The sequence below is a fragment of the Telmatherina bonti genome (assembly GCF_933228915.1).
Source record: "Telmatherina bonti genome assembly, chromosome: 21".
In the NCBI taxonomy this organism is placed as follows: domain Eukaryota; kingdom Metazoa; phylum Chordata; class Actinopteri; order Atheriniformes; family Telmatherinidae; genus Telmatherina; species Telmatherina bonti.
Window position 1 is genome coordinate 32,353,812 of NC_136630.1, and position 22,647 is coordinate 32,376,458.

At 48.8% G+C, this 22,647-nt stretch overlaps 1 protein-coding gene across 4 annotated transcripts in view; it reads left to right on the forward strand.

Annotated features, from left to right (window-relative positions):
• Positions 1-21,516, forward strand: part of mtr (5-methyltetrahydrofolate-homocysteine methyltransferase) — a 58,712-nt gene extending 37,196 nt beyond the window's left edge. Inside the window, exons 19-33 of one of the 4 annotated variants that reach the window (XM_079260381.1) lie at positions 1,278-1,367; positions 4,096-4,248; positions 5,163-5,270; positions 6,953-7,053; positions 7,135-7,202; positions 8,355-8,475; positions 10,352-10,433; positions 12,698-12,796; positions 14,727-14,802; positions 14,893-15,048; positions 15,209-15,408; positions 15,485-15,685; positions 19,313-19,505; positions 19,715-19,827; positions 21,267-21,516. In XM_079260381.1, coding sequence (XP_079116507.1) covers positions 1,278-1,367; positions 4,096-4,248; positions 5,163-5,270; positions 6,953-7,053; positions 7,135-7,202; positions 8,355-8,475; positions 10,352-10,433; positions 12,698-12,796; positions 14,727-14,802; positions 14,893-15,048; positions 15,209-15,408; positions 15,485-15,685; positions 19,313-19,505; positions 19,715-19,827; positions 21,267-21,362 — 1,857 coding nt within the window. In that variant the 3' untranslated portion in view covers positions 21,363-21,516. The remainder of the gene's footprint in view (positions 1-1,277; positions 1,368-4,095; positions 4,249-5,162; positions 5,271-6,952; positions 7,054-7,134; positions 7,203-8,354; positions 8,476-10,351; positions 10,434-12,697; positions 12,797-14,726; positions 14,803-14,892; positions 15,049-15,208; positions 15,409-15,484; positions 15,686-19,312; positions 19,506-19,714; positions 19,828-21,266) is intronic. The other 3 variants (XM_079260382.1, XM_079260383.1, XM_079260384.1) reach the window with 3 other exon arrangements.
• The last annotated feature ends 1,131 nt before the right edge of the window (positions 21,517-22,647 follow it).

The following is a 22,647-nucleotide window of genomic DNA, read 5'->3' on the forward strand; positions in this document are numbered from 1 at the left end:
CAGCCTCTGCTGTGGAACTCTGCAGCTCCTCCACGGTTACCTTCGGTCTCTGGGCTGCCTCTCTGATTAACGCCCTCCTTGCCCTGTCTGTCAGTTTTGGTGGGCGGCCCTCTCTTGGCAGGTTTGTTGTGGTGCCATGTTCTTTCCATTTGACGATGATGGATTTTATGGTGCTCCTGGGGATTATCAAAGATTTAGATATTTTTTTATAACCTAACCCAGACTTGTACTTCTCAACAACTTTGTCTCTGACGTGTTTGGAGAGTTCTTTGGTCTTCATCGTGGTGTTTGGTTAGCAGCGCCTCTTCATTAGATGTTGCAGCCTCTGAGGCCTTTCAGAAGAGGTGTAGATATACTGATAGATCACGTGACACTTAGACTGGACACAGATGAACTTTGTTTCACTCATAGTGTGACTTCTGAAGGTAATTGGTTGAACCAGAGCATTTTAGGGCCTTCATAACAAAGGGGGTGAATTCATATGCACATGGCAATTTTGAGTTTTTTATTTTTTTAATTTTTTTTATATTTCTCATTTCACTTCAAAACTTGGACTGTTTTGTGCAGATCCATCAAATATAATTCTCATTTGAAAAAAATAGTCAATTTAGAGGTTGCAATGTAACAAATTAGGTAAAAGGCCAAGGGGGGGTGAATACTTTTGCAAGGCACTGTACATTGTGATTTTTATTTCGGTTTGAGTCATGATGGGATGTAAAGCTGTTCAGTCGTCGTCTTCAGACACGGGAAACCATCAGGAAGCTGCTTTAGGAATGCCTTTCCAGGCCTCTGTCGCTGTCTCGGCACGCGCCGATGGCCTGAAGGTACATCTGTCAATACTTCTGGTATCCAGAGGCGGCGCTTCTAGGTTTTCATCAGTGGTAAAGTTAAACCGATCCGGTTGTCGGAGCCAGAAATCCCGCTTGATCATGTAGCAATAACAAAATAGAAGAAGATGGCAACAAGCGCCGACACCATGGAGGACCTCCGAGATGAGGGAGTGCTGGTCTCAGGACGATAGATGACAGAAAAAGCCTGGAGACGGCGGGAACATGGACTTCATAGTCTACTGGATCCTGCTTCCCCAGTCAGCTGTCTGGTCTCTACTGAATGCATCTAACCTCTTGGTCCATAAAGCCCCGAGTCGGCAGTCGCTGGCTTCCGCCACGCAAGAAGATTTTTGCTCCAAAATATTGAACAAGTTTAACGCTGGCGGTTGTCTGCACCAACAAGTTTTTGGCTTTCTTTGGATAACAGAAGTTGTTTTGTGTTGGCAGAAGGTGGTGAAAGGAGGGAAGAAAGTGGCTCAAACAGACGAGTGGAGAGCAGCTGGTGCGGAGGAGAGACTGGAATATGCTCTCATCAAGGTAAGAAACCTGCTGCCACATCCTCCATACTGCCTTTCAGTTGGTCAGAATTTCCCGCAAACAAGTGAAGAACAAAAGATTTACTGATGAAAAGCGAAGAAAGAAGTTGTGTATCAGACGATTCCAGTGATGAATAGAAACAACGGAAGATGAAGGTCGTGCTAGGAGGCAGTTCCAGACGGATGGCGGCGTGTTGCAGATGCTGTTGCATCAGGGCTTTGTGCAGCGTGGCGAGTTTGGAGAGAAAACATGACGTACAGCAGAGAAACCTGACTGACACACAGAAACGCTGTCTGGGAGCAAAGTTATGAAAAAGTTATTGCTGTTGGTTAAACGAACAGTGAATGAAGTAAGAGTTGAAAGCGGCGCTGCTGACCTCATGTCTGCACCCGATCTACAGCTCCCACTGCTGCCTTCAGTTCCTTCTGCAATGCCAGCCAGTCGCAGCTTCTGTCTCCTGCTTCTGTTCTCTAGATCTTGGCCTTTTTTCTGCAACTGAGCATCAGACAGCATTACATTCCAGGAGACGTGATAACCAGCCTGCCCAAGGCCAGTTAAGGAGCCAGATCCAGATAACAGCTTGGTTTTGGGTCAAGCTAAGCTTCATTTGGCTCCGTTTTGAGTCCTTAGTGGTCTCAGTCGGACTCCAAAACAGCCGAATCGGGGGTCAGTTTCCACCAAAACCAAGCAACCGCTTCTCCATGATGTTTCCCACCCAACAGATGAGCTCCAGAACCACGACCCGCCGCCAGTTCGGGCCAGACTGGCATCCAGTTCACGATCCATTTCCATCTGCATGAGTTCAACTGCTAGTTGCTCGGCGTAGTCCATCACAGATCTTCCAGACTCAGCGACACACCAACCAGCAGAAACCAGTTATCATAAATCCTCCACAGAAAGAAGCAGCAGGCACATGACCTTCATCACATATTCAGCAGCATGCATTCCATCAGGACCTGCGGGTCCACTTCACCTGTTCATTAATTATCCTCACCGCCTAATCTACAGAGCCAATGCAGGGAAGCTGGAGCGTTTCCCAGCAGTCCATTGCAGGGCCACACAGAGACAAATAACCACACATACACGGGGAGAACATGCTAACTCCTCACAGAAAGGCCACTGTCCAAACTTTGGATCGAACCAGTGACCTTCTTGCCGTGAGGCCACAGTGGTAACCACTGTTCCACCCCCACTTCACCTGTTCTTCTGGTAGAAAAGATGTGACGAGTTGCATGGAGAGGCCAGCTGACCAGATCCATGATTTAAATCAGAAGGAAATGCAGAGAGAGGCTCAGACAGATAGACTGACGATACAAGAAGCAGCAGGTCAGAGTGGGAACGGGAGGGAGAGAAGAAGCCTCCGTCCTCTCCCAGAGCAGCAAGGTTTCAGCTTCATCTGTCTTAGCTTGTCTCCTGCGACCGACTGCATCAAGCGGAAGTTGTCTTTTGCTTGTAACCCTGTCTACCTTGCTTCATTGCCTCTCTGACTTCCAGGTCCACCCCACCCTGATTTTATAGATCGGGAACTCTTTAAAGAACAGGCCTCAACATTTATTTCAATGGTATCAAATCTCAAATATGAGTTTTAAACACAGGACTGCCCCAGGGAGGTTTTGTCTCTGTTCTGTTCTCTGCTTATACCAACATCAGCTGTAAGAGAGGAGGGAAACAAAACTGTATAAGTAAGGATGACATAGCCCTGGTGGCCCACTTGACCAACACCCAGGCTCTGTCTGAGCACCAGCAGACAGTCAGCAGCCTGGTCCAAACCTCCTCTGACAAGTATGTGGAGCTCAACATGGCTAAGAACAGGGACACCTCTCCATCACCTCACTTCCCACCCCTCAGCATCTATGGTCAATAGGTGGAGTAGATCACTGGTTTTAGATATCGGAAGTGAAATAGACACCTGCCTGTCCTCCAAACAACACGCTGACAAAGTCTACTACAAGCCCAGCAACGGCTCCCCCTGCTCAGGAAACTCAGGACTTTCAGTGTCGGCACCGACTCTTTAACTGTGGTGTTGAGTCTGGACTTACTTCCAGTGTTTCCTCCTGGTTCAGCCTCCTCACTATCAAACGCAAAACAAAACTCAACTGGGTAATCAATCAAGCCAGTAAAATAATCAGCTAAATATCTCAGTCTGAACTGTATAGCCATGCAGCTCATACTGTATAGTGACCAGGAAAGTAACCATGACGATTTCAGTTGTTGTACCTTCAGGCAGACATTACAAAGTCCCACCAGTCTGAAAGAACGTCTCCAAAATATCTTTCATTCCCTCTGCAATAAGTATTCTGAATAATATCAAACAGGCAGAAAGTCTCTTTTCCTGCCCACCTCTCTGTAAAGCTGAATGCTTGCTTTTAAAGATGCTTTAACCGTCCGTCCTCTCTAAAGCTGTTCCTCATTGAACATTAGTGTCAGTTTAAGATTTATTGGACAACCTGATGACACTAAGCCATGGAGCACATAAAGGACTGAACCTTTTCCCTTTGAGCTGATAAGTCAGATAACTTGGTGCTCTCTAACTCGCTGTGAAGACATCATGGTCCTCCCTCGGGTTAGTTCAGCTGCTGTCGGGAAGAAGGCTGGTCTCAGCCAGCCGTCTCACACACCGGCCAGATTAGAAGAGTGCTTCCATGGCAGAAGAATACATCCCCAACCTGAAGATCTTCTGGAAGGAGCCCATTTTGACCTTTGCTCCATGTTGTGGTGGTATTGCCAGGGAATAGACAAACACGTGGTGGAAGACGTGGAGGAATGTCGAGCTCAGGTCCACCGCTACAGACGACCCCTGCAGATCATCGAGGGGCCCCTGATGAACGGCATGAAGGTGGTGGGAGATCTGTTTGGAGATGGGAAGATGTTCCTGCCACAGGTACTGCTTTTCTTTACCTTCTCAGGCTACAGACAAAGCCGCTCGGTAGCGCTGCTCTGCCCCATGGGGACTTCTGTTGAAAGCATGCATGATGCTCTCTCATCTCTATATATTGAGCAGAGGTTATAAAAACCCTCTTGGACTTTGTTTAAAATGTCTGCAGGAGTAAGAAACCCAAGACATTATATTAGAAAATAATCAGTGTTAACAGTCGGCATCTTGCCAGAAGACGTGTGACAACAAGTCACATGCTTGTTCCTGAGCAAGGAAGCTGCACAATGCGGCGGTGTGTTGCGTACGGATGCAATCCAAGAAATTACCCTTACCTGAAAAACTGCACAAATACTAAATGTTTTAAAAGTGATTTTAAAAAAAAGCACTACATAAATGTAAGCTTCATAGTTTTATTAAGAGCTTTACTCGTTTTTATGGTTTTGATGCATAGTGACGTAATATAATTGTATGTTTAAAACTTTGAATATACATTGTTAAGACTGTAATTTTTCTTGGCAATGGACCCCAGGAAGATTAGTTGCTGCCTTGATTACAACTAACGGGGGATCCATAATAAATAAACAAATAAACAGAAAAGTTCAGCTTTCCACATCCTGCAGCAAATCAAACCCAGAATAAATGTTTACATCTCATCAGTAATTCACACACACTGCTCATTCTGACCGGAACAATCCTCTTCAGTTTGTGTGCTGATCAGATAGTTTTATTTAATAGTTTTATAAAAGCCCTGTTTTTCTGCATTCTTGTTGTGCAGGTTGTAATAAAGCCTTTACACGAACAGCAGAACACAGAAACACAACAATCAGATTATTCATGATGAACTTGTTATTCCTCTGCTGCCACAAGTTGAGCCAATCAGTGTCGTAGAGATGTTAAAGTGCCACATTTTTCATCTGCAGGTCATCAAGTCAGCTCGTGTTATGAAGAAGGCTGTTGGTTATCTGATTCCTTTCATGGAAGAGGAGAGGAGAAGGATGAAGGCCTCATCACACTTACCCGAAGAAATGGTCTGTTTACCAAATCAAACATTTATTTTCACAATTCAGGGGGAACAAAGTGTGTAACATGTGTAACAAACATGTAATAACAAGGTGTAACAAACATGTAATAACAAGGTGTAACAAACATGTAACAACAATGTGTAACAAACATGTAACAACAATGTGTAACAAACATGTAACAACAATGTGTAACAAACATGTAGCAAAAAACAAGTGTAACAACAATAACATGTTACAACGATGTGTAAAAAACATGTAAAAACACTAACATGTAAAAATAATGTGTAACAGTAGCAACAAACAAGTGTAACAACACTAACATGTAACAATAATGTGTAACAAACATGTAACAACAATAATGTTTGACAAACATGTAACAACAAACAAGTGTAACAACACTAACATGTAATAATGTGTAACAAACGTAGCAACAAACAAGTGTAACAACAATAATGTGTAAGAACAATAATGTGTAACAAACATGCAACAACAATAATGTGTAACAAACATGTAACAACAAACACGTGAAAAAAATAAAGTATCGCAATTCTAATAAAAACAAACAGAATGAAAAATTACATGTTCACAGACATGACAACACACAACTAATCTGTAAAAAAGTTTGATTTTTACAATTTATTGAAGACCTTTTACTGTCCACCAGGTATTACTCTGCTCATTCCTTGGATTACTTTACTCATTCCTAGGATTACTTTACTCATTCCTAGGATTACTGTACTCATTCCTAGGATTACTTTACTCATTCCTGGGATTACTGTGCTCATTCCTTGGATTACTTTACTCTTTCCTAGGATTACTTTACTCATTCCTAGGATTACTGTACTCATTCCTAGGATTACTTTACTCATTCCTAGGATTACTGTACTCATTCCGAGGATTACTTTACTCATTCCGAGGATTACTTTACTCATTCCGAGGATTACTTTACTCATTCCGAGGATTACTTTACTCTTTCCGAGGATTACTTTACTCATTCCGAGGATTACTTTACTCATTCCAAGAATAACTATACTCATTCCTAGGATTACTTTACTCATTCCTAGGATTACTGTACTTTTTCCTAGGATTACTTTACTTTTTCCGAGGATTACTTTACTTTTTCCGAGGATTACTTTACTCATTCCTAGGATTACTTTACTCATTCCTAGGATTACTCCACTCATTCCTAGGATTACTTTAGTCATTCCTAGGATTACTGTACTCATTCCTAGGATTACTTTACTCATTCCTAGGATTACTTTACTCATTCCGAGGATTAGTTGACTCATTCCTAGGATTATTTCACTCATTCCTAGGATTACTGTACTCATTCCGAGGATTACTTTACTCATCCTGAGGATTACTGTACTCATTCCTAGGATTACTGTACTCATTCCGAGCATTACTTTACTCATCCTGAGGATTACTGTACTCATTCCTAGGATTACTGTACTCATTCCGAGCATTACTTTACTCATCCTGAGGATTACTGTACTCATTCCGAGGATTACTGTACTCATTCCTAGGATTACTTTACTCATTCCGAGGATTACTTCATTCGAGTTTGTTTATAACAGGAGGTAGGAAAGTCAGACTTGTGAAAATGTTACGTCATTTTAAGCAGTGAAAATCTTGTGAATTTACTGGAGTTTTGGACTCTGCGCTCTGAAATTGTCTTTTGTCCATAGAATCCTCATCAGGCCACCATAGTTCTGGCTACAGTAAAAGGAGATGTCCATGACATTGGCAAGAACATTGTGGGTGTGGTGCTGGGCTGCAACAACTTCAGGTACAGTTGATGTAACTGTTTGCTGCTGAATTTATTTCTTACGAAGCTGAAATGTTTGTGTTGCTTCTTGATCTCCATCAGGGTGATTGATCTGGGAGTAATGGTTCCCTGTGATCAGATCCTCAGGGAGGCCATAGCTCAGAAAGCCGGTAAGTGAAAAATCTGGTTTTGTTTACGATTAGCATAGAATTTGTGACACCCTTCCTGACATTATTAAGCAGAATCTTGGCAATATTATAGGAGAAATACAGGTGCAAAATCCTTCACAGACACTGAAAAATCTCAGAAATACCTGCAGAGTTCATCATGAAGCAGTTTTCAATTGAGTGACTGGTTTATTTAAACAGCCACACAAATAACACCAATATACTGTATTTAATTTTCTGTCGTAGCACAAATGGTAAAATCTGGAAGAAAGTGTTAATATTTCCACCTCATACTGTGGAAGTCAAACCATCAGTCATTCAAAATAAAAACAAAACACTCTAGGTAAGGATATATAAAGAAAGTAGACCAGGAATAGTTTTATCTATGAAAATCAGCCAGCGAACTACGAGGGACGGCCTGTTGGCATGAAGAATGTAACAATGTGTGTCATTTGTGCTGCCAGTTAGAGAAAACAGCACAGTACTACACAGGATCTAGTTAATCAAGATCCTGATTCAGGGCTATTTGGCAATAACCGATGTCCATCGCCCAACAGAGGTGGTTTTTGGTTCAAGCCACACCTTTTTAGTTGAGATCTAAAAAACCACAAGTAGTATTTTAAAAGGGTATTTGTCCAAAGTTGCTTGTGAATCTCATGCAGCCCCACATCTGGAAGAAGTTAGAACAAGAACAAAAGGTTTGAATCGTAATTGGTATAAATCAGTAACTACCAAAGCATTGTACAGCTAATTAGGGTAACTGGCAGTCAGGAAATGCATGGTTTAACTGGTAACCAGTCGGAAACATAACTAGCAACAGGTCGCTAACATGATCGGTTTAACTAGCAACAGGTCGCTAACATGACCGGTTTAACTAGCAACAGGTCGCTAACATGACCGGTTTAACTAGCAACAGGTCGCTAACATGACCGGTTTAACTAGCAACAGGTCGCTAACATGACCGGTTTAACTAGCAACAGGTCGCTAACATGACCGGTTTGACTGGTAACCAGTCGGAAACATAACCGGTTTAACTAGCAACAGGTCGGTGACATGACTGGGTATCAAAGGAGTATTCAGTGAGTCCGTCTCAAATGGAAAGTCTGTCAGCTGATTGTGACTGCTAGAAATGTTTGTCTAATTTTCTTTCTGCAGATTTTGTTGGTCTTTCGGGTCTGATCACGCCGTCTCTGGACGAGATGATATATGTGGCCAAAGAGATGGAGAGACTTGGGATGACAACACCACTGCTGATTGGTGGAGCTACTACTTCAAAGTAATGGCAAAGTCAAATGTCTGTCTTTATTTCATTGCCATAATTACACTGCTCAAAAAAGTAAAACGAGCACTAAAGTAACACGTTGTAGATCTGAGTGAATGAACTATTTCATCCGCCAACTCCTGGACAGTCTGTGGTGCAACTTGGCGTTGGTGGATGGAGCGAGACATGATGTCCCAGATGTGCTCAGCTGGATTCAGGTCTGGGGAACGGGCGGGCCGGTCCTTAACATCAATGCCTTCATGTTGCAGGAACTGCTGACACACTCCAGACACATGAGGTCTAGCATTGTCTTGCATTAGGAGGAACCCAGGGCCAACTGCACCAGCATATGGTCCCACAAGGGGTCTGAGGATCTCATCTCGGTACCTAATGGCAGTCAGGCTACATCTGGCGAGCACATGGAGGGCTGTGCGGCCCTCCAAAGAAATGCCCCCCCCCCCCACCATTACTGACCCACTGCCAAACCGGTCCTGCTGGAGGATGTTGCAGGCAGCAGAACGTTCTCCACGGCGTCTCCAGACTCTGTCACGTCTGCCACATGTGCTCAGTGTGAACCTGCTTCCATCTGTGAAGAGCTCAGGGCGCCAGTGGAGAATTTACCAATCTTGGTGTTCTCTGGCAAACGCCAAACGTCCTGCACGGTGTTGGGCTGTAAACACAACCCCCACCTGTGGACGTCGGGCCCTCATACCACCCTCATGGAGTCTGTTTCTGACTGTTGGAGCAGACACATGCACATTTGTGTCCTGCTGGAGCTCATTCTGCAGGGCTCTGGAAGTGCTCCTCCTGTTCCTCCTTGCACAAAGAAGGAGGTAGCGGTCCTGCTGCTGGGTTGTTGTCCTCCCATGCCACAGCTGGTATTGATGTGCCATCCTGGATGAGCTGCACTACCTGAGCCACTTGTGTGGGTTGTAGACTCCGTCTCATGCTACCACTAGAGTGAAAGCACCGCCAGCATTCAGACCAAAACATCAGCCAGAAAGCATCGGAACTGAGAAGTGGTCTGTGGTCTCCACCTGCAGAACCACTCCTTTATTGGGTGTGTTTTGCCAGTTGCCTATAATTTCCACCATTTGCACAACAGCATGTGGGACTGATTGTCAGTCAGTGTTGCTTCCTAAGTGGACAGTTCCATTTCACAGAAGTCTGGTTGACTTGGAGTTACATCGTGTTGTTTTAGTGTTCCCTTTATTTTTTTGAGCAGTGAATTTATTTTATTGTAGAGTATTTATTCATTTCAGTGTTAATTTTTCATTTAAATTAAAAATCCCTCGACAGAAATCACTGACTGGTTCTTAGGAACTTGAAACCATATTGACGTCCTGTAAGGTCATTGACGTCATGATGGGTACAAACACCTTTACCTGAAGCCCAACTGGAACCTGATGTGAACCCACAAAGCACACCTTGTTTCTCATCAGTCCGTTTGTACCAGTTTGGAGAAAGATCCTCGAGTCTGCAGAAAGTTCGGAGTTCAGTTATAAAACTAGAAATTCAGATTGTTTATTTAAAAAAAATAGGATATTTTATTTATTTCTAACTAAGTCAGTAAACTAACTCTTCTGTTTGCCCTACATCAGCTGGGGCTCCTCTTCAGCTCACAGCAGGTTTAGTTACATCCCCTTTCATTAGTTAACCCAGCTGATCCTGCATGGAAAGACCTTTTTATAGCAAATACTCATCATCAGACATATAGGGGTTAAAAGACGTGGACAATTCACTCTAGCAGCACGTTTTCCAAACCAGCATGAAAAGGCTTCACGAAGAAGTAAAAGATCCAACTTTCTGCCGCCTGTGTAGAACTTTCTCCATAAACATGAAAGCTGGCTGGGATGGTCCCTAGAATAACAGCTGTGTCTTGTGTTTGCAGAACTCACACCGCGGTGAAGATCGCGCCACGCTATAGTTGTCCCGTAGTCCATGTCCTCGATGCCTCCAGGACTGTGGTGGTGGTAAGACATCTGGTTCAAGACTTGGTTTCTGATCTTCAGAGCAACAGCTGAGGGCAGGAGGTGATCAATGAGACAAATCCAGGATAAAAGACCATTTCCAGACTTCAGATGTCCCACTTTCTGTCATTTACTCCCAACTATAGTCCTCCAGTAGTCCACTTCAGTCCACTTCAGTCCACTTCAGTCCACTTCAGTCCATTTCACTCCATTTCACTCCATTTCAGTCCACTTCAGTCCACTTCAGTCCATTTCAGTCCACTTCAGTCCACTTCAGTCCACTTCAGTCCACTTCAGTCAAGTTAAGTCCACTTCAGTCCACTTCAGTCCATTTCAGTCCATTTCAGTCCATTTCAGTCAAGTCCACTTCAGTCCACTTCAGTCCACTTCAGTCCACTTCAGTCAAGTTAAGTCCACTTCAGTCCACTTCAGTCCACTTCAGTCCACTTCAGTCCATTTCAGTCCACTTCAGTCCATTTCAGTCAAGTTAAGTCCACTTCAGTCCACTTCAGTCCATTTCAGTCAAGTTAAGTCCACTTCAGTCCACTTCAGTCCATTTCAGTCCACTTCAGTCCATTTCAGTCAAGTTAAGTCCACTTCAGTCCACTTCAGTCCATTTCAGTCAAGTTAAGTCCACTTCAGTCCACTTCAGTCCATTTCAGTCAAGTTAAGTCCACTTCAGTCCATTTCAGTCCACTTCAGTCCACTTCAGTCCATTTCAGTCAAGTTAAGTCCACTTCAGTCCACTTCAGTCCATTTCAGTCCACTTCAGTCCATTTCAGTCCATTTCAGTCAAGTTAAGTCCACTTCAGTCCACTTCAGTCAAGTTAAGTCCACTTCAGTCCACTTCAGTCCATTTCAGTCAAGTTAAGTCCACTTCAGTCCACTTCAGTCCATTTCAGTCAAGTTAAGTCCACTTCAGTCCACTTCAGTCCACTTCAGTCCACTTCAGTCCAGTTAAGTCCACTTCAGTCCACTTCAGTCCATTTCAGTCAAGTTAAGTCCACTTCAGTCCATTTCAGTCAAGTTAAGTCCACTTCAGTCCGCTTCAGTCCAGTTAAGCCCATTTCAGTCAAGTTAAGTCCACTTCAGTCCACTTCAGTCAACTTCAGTCCAGTTAAGTCCAGACTTTAGGGATGTAAAAGGAAAACTACAAAATAAAACAAGAAACCAGACTTTAGGGATGTAAAGGAAAACTACAAAATAAAACAGGAAACCAGACTTTAGGGATGTAAAGGAAAACTACAAAGTAAAACAGAAAACCAGACTTTAGGGATGTAAAGGAAAACTACAAAATAAAACAGAAAACCAGACTTTAGGGATGTAAAGGAAAACTACAAAATAAAACAGGAAACCAGACTTTAGGGATGTAAATGAAAACTACAAAATAAAACAGGAAACCAGACTTTAGGGATGTAAAGGAAAACTACAAAATAAAACAGGAAACAAGACATGAGGGACGGAAAGGTATACTACAAAATAAAACAGGAAACCAGACTTTAGGGATGTAAAGGAAAACTACAAAATAAAACAGGAAACCAGACTTTAGGGATGTAAAGGAAAACTACAAAATAAAACAGGAAACCAGACTTTAGGGATGTAAATGAAAACTACAAAATAAAACAAGAAACCAGGCTTTAGGGATGTAAAGGAAAACTACAAAATAAAACAGGAAACCAGACTTTAGGGATGTAAAGGAAAACTACAAAATAAAACAGGAAACCAGACTTTAGGGATGTAAATGAAAGGAGTTCTTCCTGTGTGGGGAAAGGAGTTTATCGTTGTTGCTGCATGTTCATTCTTCACAGGAACGGCGGTGTCTCTCCTCGTATCGGAATATTGGTGAAAATACAGGAAAATAAACATATGGCAAACGGGGAAAAATACGATAGTTTCCGGGCAAAACGGGATACCTGACAGCTTTGGTTCAGTCTCTTAATGATCTAATTCAGCCCGAGTTTTTACATTGCAGTTCAGTAGAATTAATTTGCAGCTACTTTCATTCCAGTTCATCATATTTGTGTCGATATTTGGAGAATATCAGTGTCGGTGATGTAAGATTATCGGAAGTAACATTTATCAGCTCATGAACTCCTGCTTTTCGCTTTGTGTCTGTTATGTTTTATTCCTGCTGCAGCAGCTGGATCAATGTAGGATCCAGTAACCATCTGTGCTGTAAAAATGTTCCTTTTATGGGTTTGAGCAGTTTTGATATACAGTATGGATAAAGATTTCAAAGATGATTTCAGTTTTGCTGGATGTTGCAGTGCTCGCAGCTGCTGGATGATGCCGTCAGGGAGGAGTACCTGGAGGACCTGAAGGAGGAGTACGAGGAGATCAGACAGGATCACTATGACTCGCTGAAGGTGAGACGAGATCAGACGGCTTTCAGAGGGGCTCTGGTCCGGTCACCTGCACTGACAACAGTCTTCGCTTCTCTTCCATACTTGTATTGATTGATTGATTTCCTGATCAGGTGCTTTTCCCTTTGGCTTTAGGAGGCAAACTGTTACAGTAAATAAATGTGTGGAATACATTTACACACCTCTTTTTTCTGTTGTATAATTCTCTCCCACAATTCCTTGCAATGTACAAAACCTACTTTTGTTAACTTTTTGGAGCAGATTGACCCAATCAAGGTAAAATGTGGCTCTTAAAATCTTTTCAAATTTTACTTAGTAACAAACTCACGCATTTAAAATCGTAAGCAACTGGAATCGTAACGAACTGACGCGGATGGAATCGTAACGAACTGACGCGGATGGAATCGTAACGAACTGACGCGGATGGAATCGTAACGAACTGACGCGGATGGAATCGTAACGAACTGACGCGGATGGAATCGTAACGAACTGACGCGGATGGAATCAAAAACAGGGCGAAGGCGATGAGAAGAGATCCCTTTTTCTGTGGGACTATGGCTGTGAAGAGAAGTTGTTTTAACTGAGCCACGCCGTCCAGCCAGCGTCCAGCCGTCCAGGACACGTCCAGCCGTCCAGGCGGCGTCCAGGCGGCGTCCAGCCGTCCAGGCGGCGTCCAGCCGTCCAGGACACGTCCAGCCGTCCAGGCGGCGTCCAGGCGGCGTCCAGCCGTCCAGGCGGCGTCCAGCCGTCCAGGCGGCGTCCAGCCGTCCAGGCGGCGTCCAGCCGTCCAGGCGGCGTCCAGCCGTCCAGCCAGCGTCCAGCCGTCCAGGACACGTCCAGCCGTCCAGGCGGCGTCCAGGCGGCGTCCAGCCGTCCAGGCGGCGTCCAGCCGTCCAGCCAGCGTCCAGCCGTCCAGGACACGTCCAGCCGTCCAGGCGGCGTCCAGGCGGCGTCCAGCCGTCCAGGCGGCGTCCAGGCGGCGTCCAGCCGTCCAGGCGGCGTCCAGGCGGCGTCCAGGCGGCGTCCAGGCGTCGTCCAGCCGTCCAGGACGCGTCCAGCCGTCCAGGCGCCGTCCAGCCGTCCAGGACGCGTCCAGCCGTCCAGGCGGCGTCCAGGCGGCGTCCAGGCGGCGTCCAGCCGTCCAGGCGGCGTCCAGGCGGCGTCCAGGCGGCGTCCAGCCGTCCAGGACGCGTCCAGGCGGCGTCCAGGCGGCGTCCAGCCGTCCAGGCGGCGTCCAGGCGGCGTCCAGGCGGCGTCCAGGCGGCGTCCAGCCGTCCAGGCGGCGTCCAGGCGGCGTCCAGGACGCGTCCAGCCGTCCAGGCGGCGTCCAGGCGGCGTCCAGCCGTCCAGGACGCGTCCAGCCGTCCAGGCGGCGTCCAGGCGTCCAGGACGCGTCCAGCCGTCCAGGACGCGTCCAGCCGTCCAGGACGCGTCCAGCCGTCCAGGACGCGTCCAGCCGTCCAGGCGGCGTCCAGCCGTCCAGGACGCGTCCAGCCGTCCAGGACGCGTCCAGGCGTCCAGGCGGCGTCCAGCCGTCCAGGCGGCGTCCAGCCGTCCAGGCGCCGTCCAGCCGTCCAGGACGCGTCCAGCCGTCCAGGACGCGTCCAGGCGGCGTCCAGCCGTCCAGGACGCGTCCAGGCGCCGTCCAGCCGTCCAGGCGCCGTCCAGCTTGCCGTTTTAACAAACCAAACCGAAGGAAGGTGTGAAATCTTTCAGAAGTCGCTCCTAAAAGCAGAGAAGCTGCTCGTTGCATCAGGCGGGTAAATAAGCGAGAAGTTAGTCACCTGCAGGAATTCTCTTCACAATCATCCACATACATAACAAAATATTAAAACATCAACAACCGGGGGGATCTGGATTGTATGACTCGATTAGACACGCCCTCCACCTTGTCCTGGGTTTTATTTGAAGTTTTTTATCGGGTTCTTTCCAGGATCGTCGGTATGTGTCTCTGTCTGAGGCGAGACAGAGGTCCCTACGGCTAGACTGGTTCTCCAGTCCTGGACCTGGTGAGTCGCCAAGTGACACGTGAATCTGTCTTTCATGTCACTGTTAAAACCTGCAGACGTCTTTGTGACACCTTCGTCTCTGCATCTCAGTGCGTCCTCAGTTCCTGGGAACCCGTGTGTTTGAGTGCTACGACCTGAACCGTCTGCTGGACTTCATTGACTGGAAGCCTTTCTTCGACGTGTGGCAGCTCAGAGGAAAATACCCTAACAGAGGATACCCCAGGATCTTCAGCGACGCCACCGTGGGTACGGACCTGTCTTTAATCCACCATGTCTGACGCTCTTCTTCACCAGAAAGGTCTCAGTTTCTCTGGAAGCATCTCAGCGGCGCAGTTGTGCGTTCAGACCTGGAAGTCGTGCTCATCCAGCAGGTCCATCTTTATTTCTTCCTGATGTGAATCTGTAGGTCTAGAGGCTCGCAGAGTCTTCGACGACGCCCAGTCTATGCTGACCCACGTGATAACCAGTGGCAGTCTGACTGGGAGGGGCCTGGTGGGCTTCTGGCCAGCTCAGAGTGACGGTGACGACATCAACGTGTACAGACATGATGTGAAAGTGGGCCGAGACACGAAGCCCACCGCCACGCTTCACGGCCTGCGGCAGCAGGTGAGAAGCTGCGTCAGACTGTTGTGGTGACCTGACAGGAAGCGGCTGCATGGTGTCCACGCTGTGTGTCCTGCAGGTGGAGAAGGACCGCTCCAGCTCAGAGCCCTACCTCTGCATCTCGGACTTTGTGGCGCCTGTAGAAAGCGGCGTAGCGGATTACATCGGTGTCTTTGCTGTGGGCGTGTTTGGAGCTGAGGGGCTGAGTCAGCAGTTCCAGAGCCAGGGAGACGACTACAGCAGCATCATGGTCAAAGCTCTGGCTGACCGTCTGGCGGAGGTATCACATCCACAGCTCTCTGTGAAAGAAGAGAAGGTTAAGATGCCCAGAAAAATGTTTCAGGTCTTAAAATAACTTTCGACGCAGGAAAAATGATTGTCCTGAGAGACAATCTGTGGACTTCCCCCCTGAAAATGCATGTAGAGAGCGGTGGTGATGCTGACGGCTGTTCATCCTGAAAGACGGCTGCTGAACTTCATCCCAAAGCTTCACCTGATAACATTCATATCAGCCAGGCTGCATCTGCTGCTCCAGGAGCTCCTGGTAGCTTCACCTCATGGTCGCCTCAGTTCCCAGATTCACCAGGAGGAGCTGCAGGGGCCACATGTGGACAGGAGGGCTGGGTTCCCTCCTGAACCGGACGGACGGACGGATAGACAGATAGACGGACGGACGGATAGACAGATAGACGGACGGACGGACGGATAGACAGATAGACGGACGGATAGACAGATAGACGGACGGACGGATAGACAGATAGACGGACGGACGGATAGACGGGTAGACTGACGGACGGACGGATAGACGGACGGACGGACGGGTAGACTGATGGATAGACTGACGGATAGACTGACGGATAGACGGGTAGACTGACGGACGGATAGACGGACGGACGGGTAGACCGATGGACGGACGGATAGACAGATAGACGGACGGACGGATAGACAGATAGACGGACGGACGGATAGACAGATAGACGGACGGACGGACGGATAGACAGATAGACGGACGGACGGACGGATAGACAGATGGACGGACGGATAGACAGATAGACGGACGGACGGACGGATAGACAGATAGACGGACGGACGGACGGACGGATAGACAGATAGACGGACGGACGGACGGATAGACGGACGGACGGACGGACGGACGGATAGACAGATAGACGGACGGACGGACGGATAGACGGACGGACGGATAGACAGATAGACGGACGGACGGATAGACGGGTAGACTGACGGACGGACGGATAGACGGACGGACGGACGGGTAGACTGATGGATAGACTGACGGATAGACTGACGGATAGACGGGTAGACTGACGGATAGACTGACGGATAGACTGACGGATAGACTGACGGATAGACGGATAGACGGACGGATAGACGGGTAGACTGACGGACGGATAGACGGACGGACGGGTAGACCGATGGACGGACGGATAGACTGACGGACGGACAGACCGATGGACGGACGGATAGACTGACGGACGGACAGACGGACGGACGGACAGACAGACGGGTAGACTGACGGACGGACGGATAGACAGACGGACGGGTAGACGGACGGACGGACGGATAGACGGACGGACGGACGGATAGACTGACGGACGGACGGACGGATAGACTGACGGACGGACGGACGGATAGACGGACGGACGGACGGATAGACTGACGGACGGACGGATAGACGGACGGACAGACAGACAGACAGACAGATAGACGGACGGACGGACGGACGGACGGACAGACAGATAGACGGACGGACGGATAGACAGATAGACGGACGGACGGATAGACAGATAGACGGACGGACGGATAGACAGATAGACGGACGGACGGACGGATAGACGGACGGACGGACGGACGGATAGACGGACGGACGGACGGATAGACGGACGGACGGACGGACGGATAGACGGACGGACGGACGGACGGATAGACGGACGGATGGATAGACCAACCGGCGGACGGACGGACAGACAGACAGACGGACGGACGGATAGACAGACAGACAGACAGACGGACGGATAGACAGACAGACAGACAGACGGACGGATAGACCAACCGGCGGACGGACGGACGGACGGACGGACTGACAGACGGACGGACGGATAGACCAACCGGCGGACAGACGGACGGATAGACGGATAGACTGACGGACGGATAGACAGATAGACGGACGGATAGACAGATAGACGGACGGACAGACCAACCGGCGGACGGACGGACAGACAGACGGACGGGTAGACGGACGGACGGATAGACTGACGGACGGACGGATAGACAGATAGACGGACGGATGGATAGACCAACCGGCGGACGGACGGACAGACAGACGGACGGACGGATAGACCAACCGACGGACGGACGGATAGACAGACGGACGGATAGACGGACGGACGGATAGACCAACCGGCGGACGGACGGACGGATAGACGGATAGACTGACGGACGGATAGACAGATAGACGGACGGATAGACAGATAGACGGACGGACAGACCAACCGGCGGACAGACAGACGGACGGACAGACAGACGGACGGGTAGACGGACGGACGGATAGACTGACGGACGGACGGATAGACAGATAGACGGACGGATGGATAGACCAACCGGCGGACGGACGGACAGACAGACGGACGGACGGATAGACCAACCGACGGACGGACGGACGGATAGACAGACAGACGGACGGATAGACGGACGGACAGATAGACCAACCGGCGGACGGACGGACGGACAGACAGACGGACGGACGGATAGACGGACGGACGGACGGATAGACAGACAGACGGATAGACGGACGGACTGATGGACGGACGGATAGACCAACCGGCGGACGGACGGACGGATAGACAGATAGACGGACGGACGGATGGACGGACGGATAGACCAACCGGCGGACGGACGGACGGATAGACAGATAGACGGACGGACGGATAGACAGATAGACGGACGGACGGATAGACAGATAGACGGATAGACAGATAGACGGACGGACGGACGGACGGATAGACCAACCGGCGGACGGACGGATAGACAGACAGACGGACGGATAGACGGACGGACGGATAGACCAACCGGCGGACGGACGGACGGACGGATAGACGGACGGACGGACGGACGGACGGATGGATAGACGGACGGACGGACGGACGGACGGATAGACCAACCGGCGGACGGACGGACAGACGGACGGACGGATAGACCAACCGGCGGACGGACGGATAGACAGACGGACGGACGGATAGACCAACCGGCGGACGGACGGATAGACAGACGGACGGACGGATAGACCAACCGGCGGACGGACGGATAGACAGACGGACGGACGGATAGACCAACCGGCGGACGGACGGATAGACCAACCGGCGGACGGACGGATAGACAGACTGACGGACGGACGGATAGACAGATAGACGGACGGACGGATAGACCAACCGGCGGACGGACGGACAGACTGACGGACGGACGGATAGACCAACCGGCGGACGGACAGACGGATGGACGGACGGACGGATAGACCAACCGGCGGACGGACGGACAGACGGATAGACCAACCGGCGGACGGACGGACGGACGGACGGACGGACGGACGGACGGACGGACGGACGGACGGACGGGCGGACGGACGGACGGACGGACGGACAGACCAACCGGCGGACGGATAGACCAACCGGCGGGCGGGCGGGCGGGCGGACGGATGGATAGACTGACGGACGGACAGACGGATGGATAGACTGACGGACGGACAGACGGATGGATAGACTGACGGACGGACGGACGGATGGATAGACAGAAGGACGGACGGATAGACAGAAGGACGGATAGACGTACGTTAGACGGAGGTTAAACTGGAAGCCAGCAGATTAACAGCTTTGCTCTGCTTCGGCTTCTGCAGGCGTTTGCTGAGGAGCTCCATGCCCGTGTGAGGAAGCAGCTGTGGGGTTACAGCACTGACGAGGCTCTGACGACCTCCGACCTCCACAGGGTTCGATACAAGGGCATCCGGCCTGCAGCCGGCTATCCCAGCCAGCCCGACCACACAGAAAAGATCACCATGTGGAGCCTGGCTGATGTCCAGGAGAAGACTGGTAAGAACCCTCCTCGCTCCGTCTGGGCCGTCTCCCGCCTCTCCGGGGCCGTCTCCCGTCTCTCCGGGGTCGTCTCCCGTCTCTCCGGGGCCGTCTCCCGTCTCTCCGGGGCCGTCTCCCGCCTCTCCGGGGTCGTCTCCCGCCCGTCTCCCACCCGTCTCCCACCCGTCATGACGATGCTGCTTCTTAATGCTCGGCGTTGTTTGTAGGGATCGGTCTGACGGACTCTCTGGCCATGACCCCTGCTGCCTCCGTCTCAGGACTTTACTTCTCCAACCCTCAGGCCTCATACTTCGCCGTGGGAAAGATCACCAAGGAACAGGTTCGTATCTCAGATAAAGCTGCTAGTCATCAGTCCTTTCATTCAGCCTCCATTTGTTAATAATCCTGGAATAATCCTGTCGACAGTCATCCATGATATCAAACTAAACTTTATTTATAAACAAACTGCTTTAAGCTGTATATGAATCTGAATGTTCATGAGACCATCACCGAGATGGAACAAGCTGCTGAGCCAGTAAATTGAGCCTTCCTTCATTCCTCTAGCGGGACGATCGAATCGTTTATGTGGACAGAGCGGGACGATCGAGTCGTTTATGCGGACAGAGCGCGACGATCGAGTCGTTTATGCGGACAGAGCGGGACGATCGAGTCGTTTATGCGGACAGAGCGGGACGATCGAGTCGTTTATGTGGACAGAGCGGGACGATCGAGTCGTTTATGCGGACAGAGCGGGTCGATCGAGTCGTTTATGCGGACAGAGCGGGACGATCGAGTCGTTTATGCGGACAGAGCGGGACGATCGAGTCGTTTATGCGGACAGAGCGGGACGATCGAGTCGTTTATGCGGACAGAGCGGGACGATCGAGTCGTTTATGCGGACAGAGCGGGACGATCGAGTCGTTTATGCGGACAGAGCGGGACGATCGAGTCGTTTATGCGGACAGAGCGGGACGATCGAGTCGTTTATGCGGACAGAGCGGGACGATCGAGTCGTTTATGCGGACAGAGCGGGACGATCGAGTCGTTTATGCGGACAGAGCGGGACGATCGAGTCGTTTATGCGGACAGAGCGGGACGATCGAGTCGTTTATGCGGACAGAGCGGGACGATCGAGTCGTTTATGCGGACAGAGCGGGACGATCGAGTCGTTTATGCGGACAGAGCGGGACGATCGAGTCGTTTATGCGGACAGAGCGGGACGATCGAGTCGTTTATGCGGACAGAGCGGGACGATCGAGTCGTTTATGCGGACAGAGCGGGACGATTGAAACTCACTTTGAGTTTCAAGGAGCAATACACCCCCTGATCTTCACCAGTGAAAAGTTCTAAAGAAAAACTGAAAATACTTTTTTTGTGTGTGCAAAAGATGCTATGGACATATTTTTTTCATTCTTTATCTCAACAATAAAGAAAGATATGTGCTTTTGAAACAAGTAGGCATGATTTTTTTTCTATTTGTGAAAGAAAATGCATTTTACAAGGAAAAAACGTAATTTTTTATGCAGTGTGATGAAGGTTAAATCCAGGTGATGACTTTTTCTTGGACAGGTTGTGTATTTTTTACAATCTGACGGTTTCTACACAAAGTAATGGGAGTCATGTTCAACCTTTCTTTCTTTGAAGAAAGAAGTGTTTTTTAGGAATTTCATTTCCAGATTTTAACAAGGTTCTTGTTTAAAGACGGAAGCAAAAGCTCCTTCCATGTAAAATCAGGCCAGGCTGAACGTGTTTTATCTTTGCTCTTCCTCTCACCTGCAGGTGGAAGACTACGCAAGGAGAAAGAAGATGGAGGTGGAGGAGGTGGAGAGGTGGCTGGCTCCTATCCTTGGTTATGACAGTGAGGCCCAGTGTTGAAGCGGAACATGGCTTTACAGTCCAAACATTTCACTGCTTCTGATTGCTGAATGACCACCAGGATTTCTGCACCAAAAATGCAAAAAGACTCTGTTTCCTTTTGGAACTGATGATTTACAGAAGGTTCACTGTGTTTTTAGTTTGGCTTTTGAGACCTTTCAGCCTGTTTGAGACGAATAAATGGTGGTTGTCATTAAGCTTAACTTGGGTCACAAGGTCCTGATCTGGTTCTGACTCGTAAACTGTGTACCTTCATAAGGGTTTGATCCTTGATCAGTTAGATGGCCGATAAATGCTGTTGGAAAAGTTTTATTAGAAGCTCGTGTGTGTGTGTGTGTGTGTGTGTGTGTGTGTGTGTGTGTGTGTGTGTGTGTGTGTGTGTGTGTGTGTGTGTGTGTGTGTGTGTGTGTGTGTGTGTGTGTGTGTGTGTGTGCGTTATCAATCAATCAAGAATACTTTATTAATCCCCGAGGAGAAATTCAGGGTTCCACTACAACCCGTCCAAGGTTTTACAAACAAACACATAATAATAATAATATACAGATGACAGAACAGGTCATACTGAGGCCCCGCAGCCAGCTTTGTCCGGCACTACCTTTCAACAGATAAATATAAAGGTATATTAGGATTGAGGGTAGAGGGCAAAAAACGGGTACTACCAGGCTGTGCCGGTGGGGCGCAGTCTGGAGAGACAAAAAAAACCCACCTCGTGTACACATAAGCACGAATTCACACGATAAACAACACAGAATCCAGCAGTCGGTGAGTCTAGGGTGTGTGTGGACCACGGCCAGGTGCAACAGTCCATGTGGATATGGGGGAAGGTTTTGGACAGAGCTTCAGTGGACATCACTTTGCTTTCCCAGGGGGTTGTACCGGCCCAAAAGCCTTCGGGGGAGCCGAGTCCAGAAAAGACTGATTATTTGGGTTTCAGGCCAGGATAAAATTTTGCTTCCAACTTTGAGTCCATGACTGGTCTCACGCTGGCAACTCCAAACAGCCTGATGTTGGGGGGGGGGGTCAGTTTCCATCGATACGAGCAGACATCTGCTCCACGCTGGAATCAATTCTGCAGACCAGCTCCGAAACCACCACCAGTTTATTAGTTTGGGTGAAATTGGCATCCTGTTTGTGATCCAGTTCGGTCAACATTTGAGTCTGTTCGCTGATCGCACGGTAGATTCCGCCACAGAATTCAGGCAGCATGCCAGTTGCTGCCTGTATCTGGCAGATTTTCAGGTACATCAGAAATCCGCCAGCTCCGATCAGCAGAAAACAGAGTACC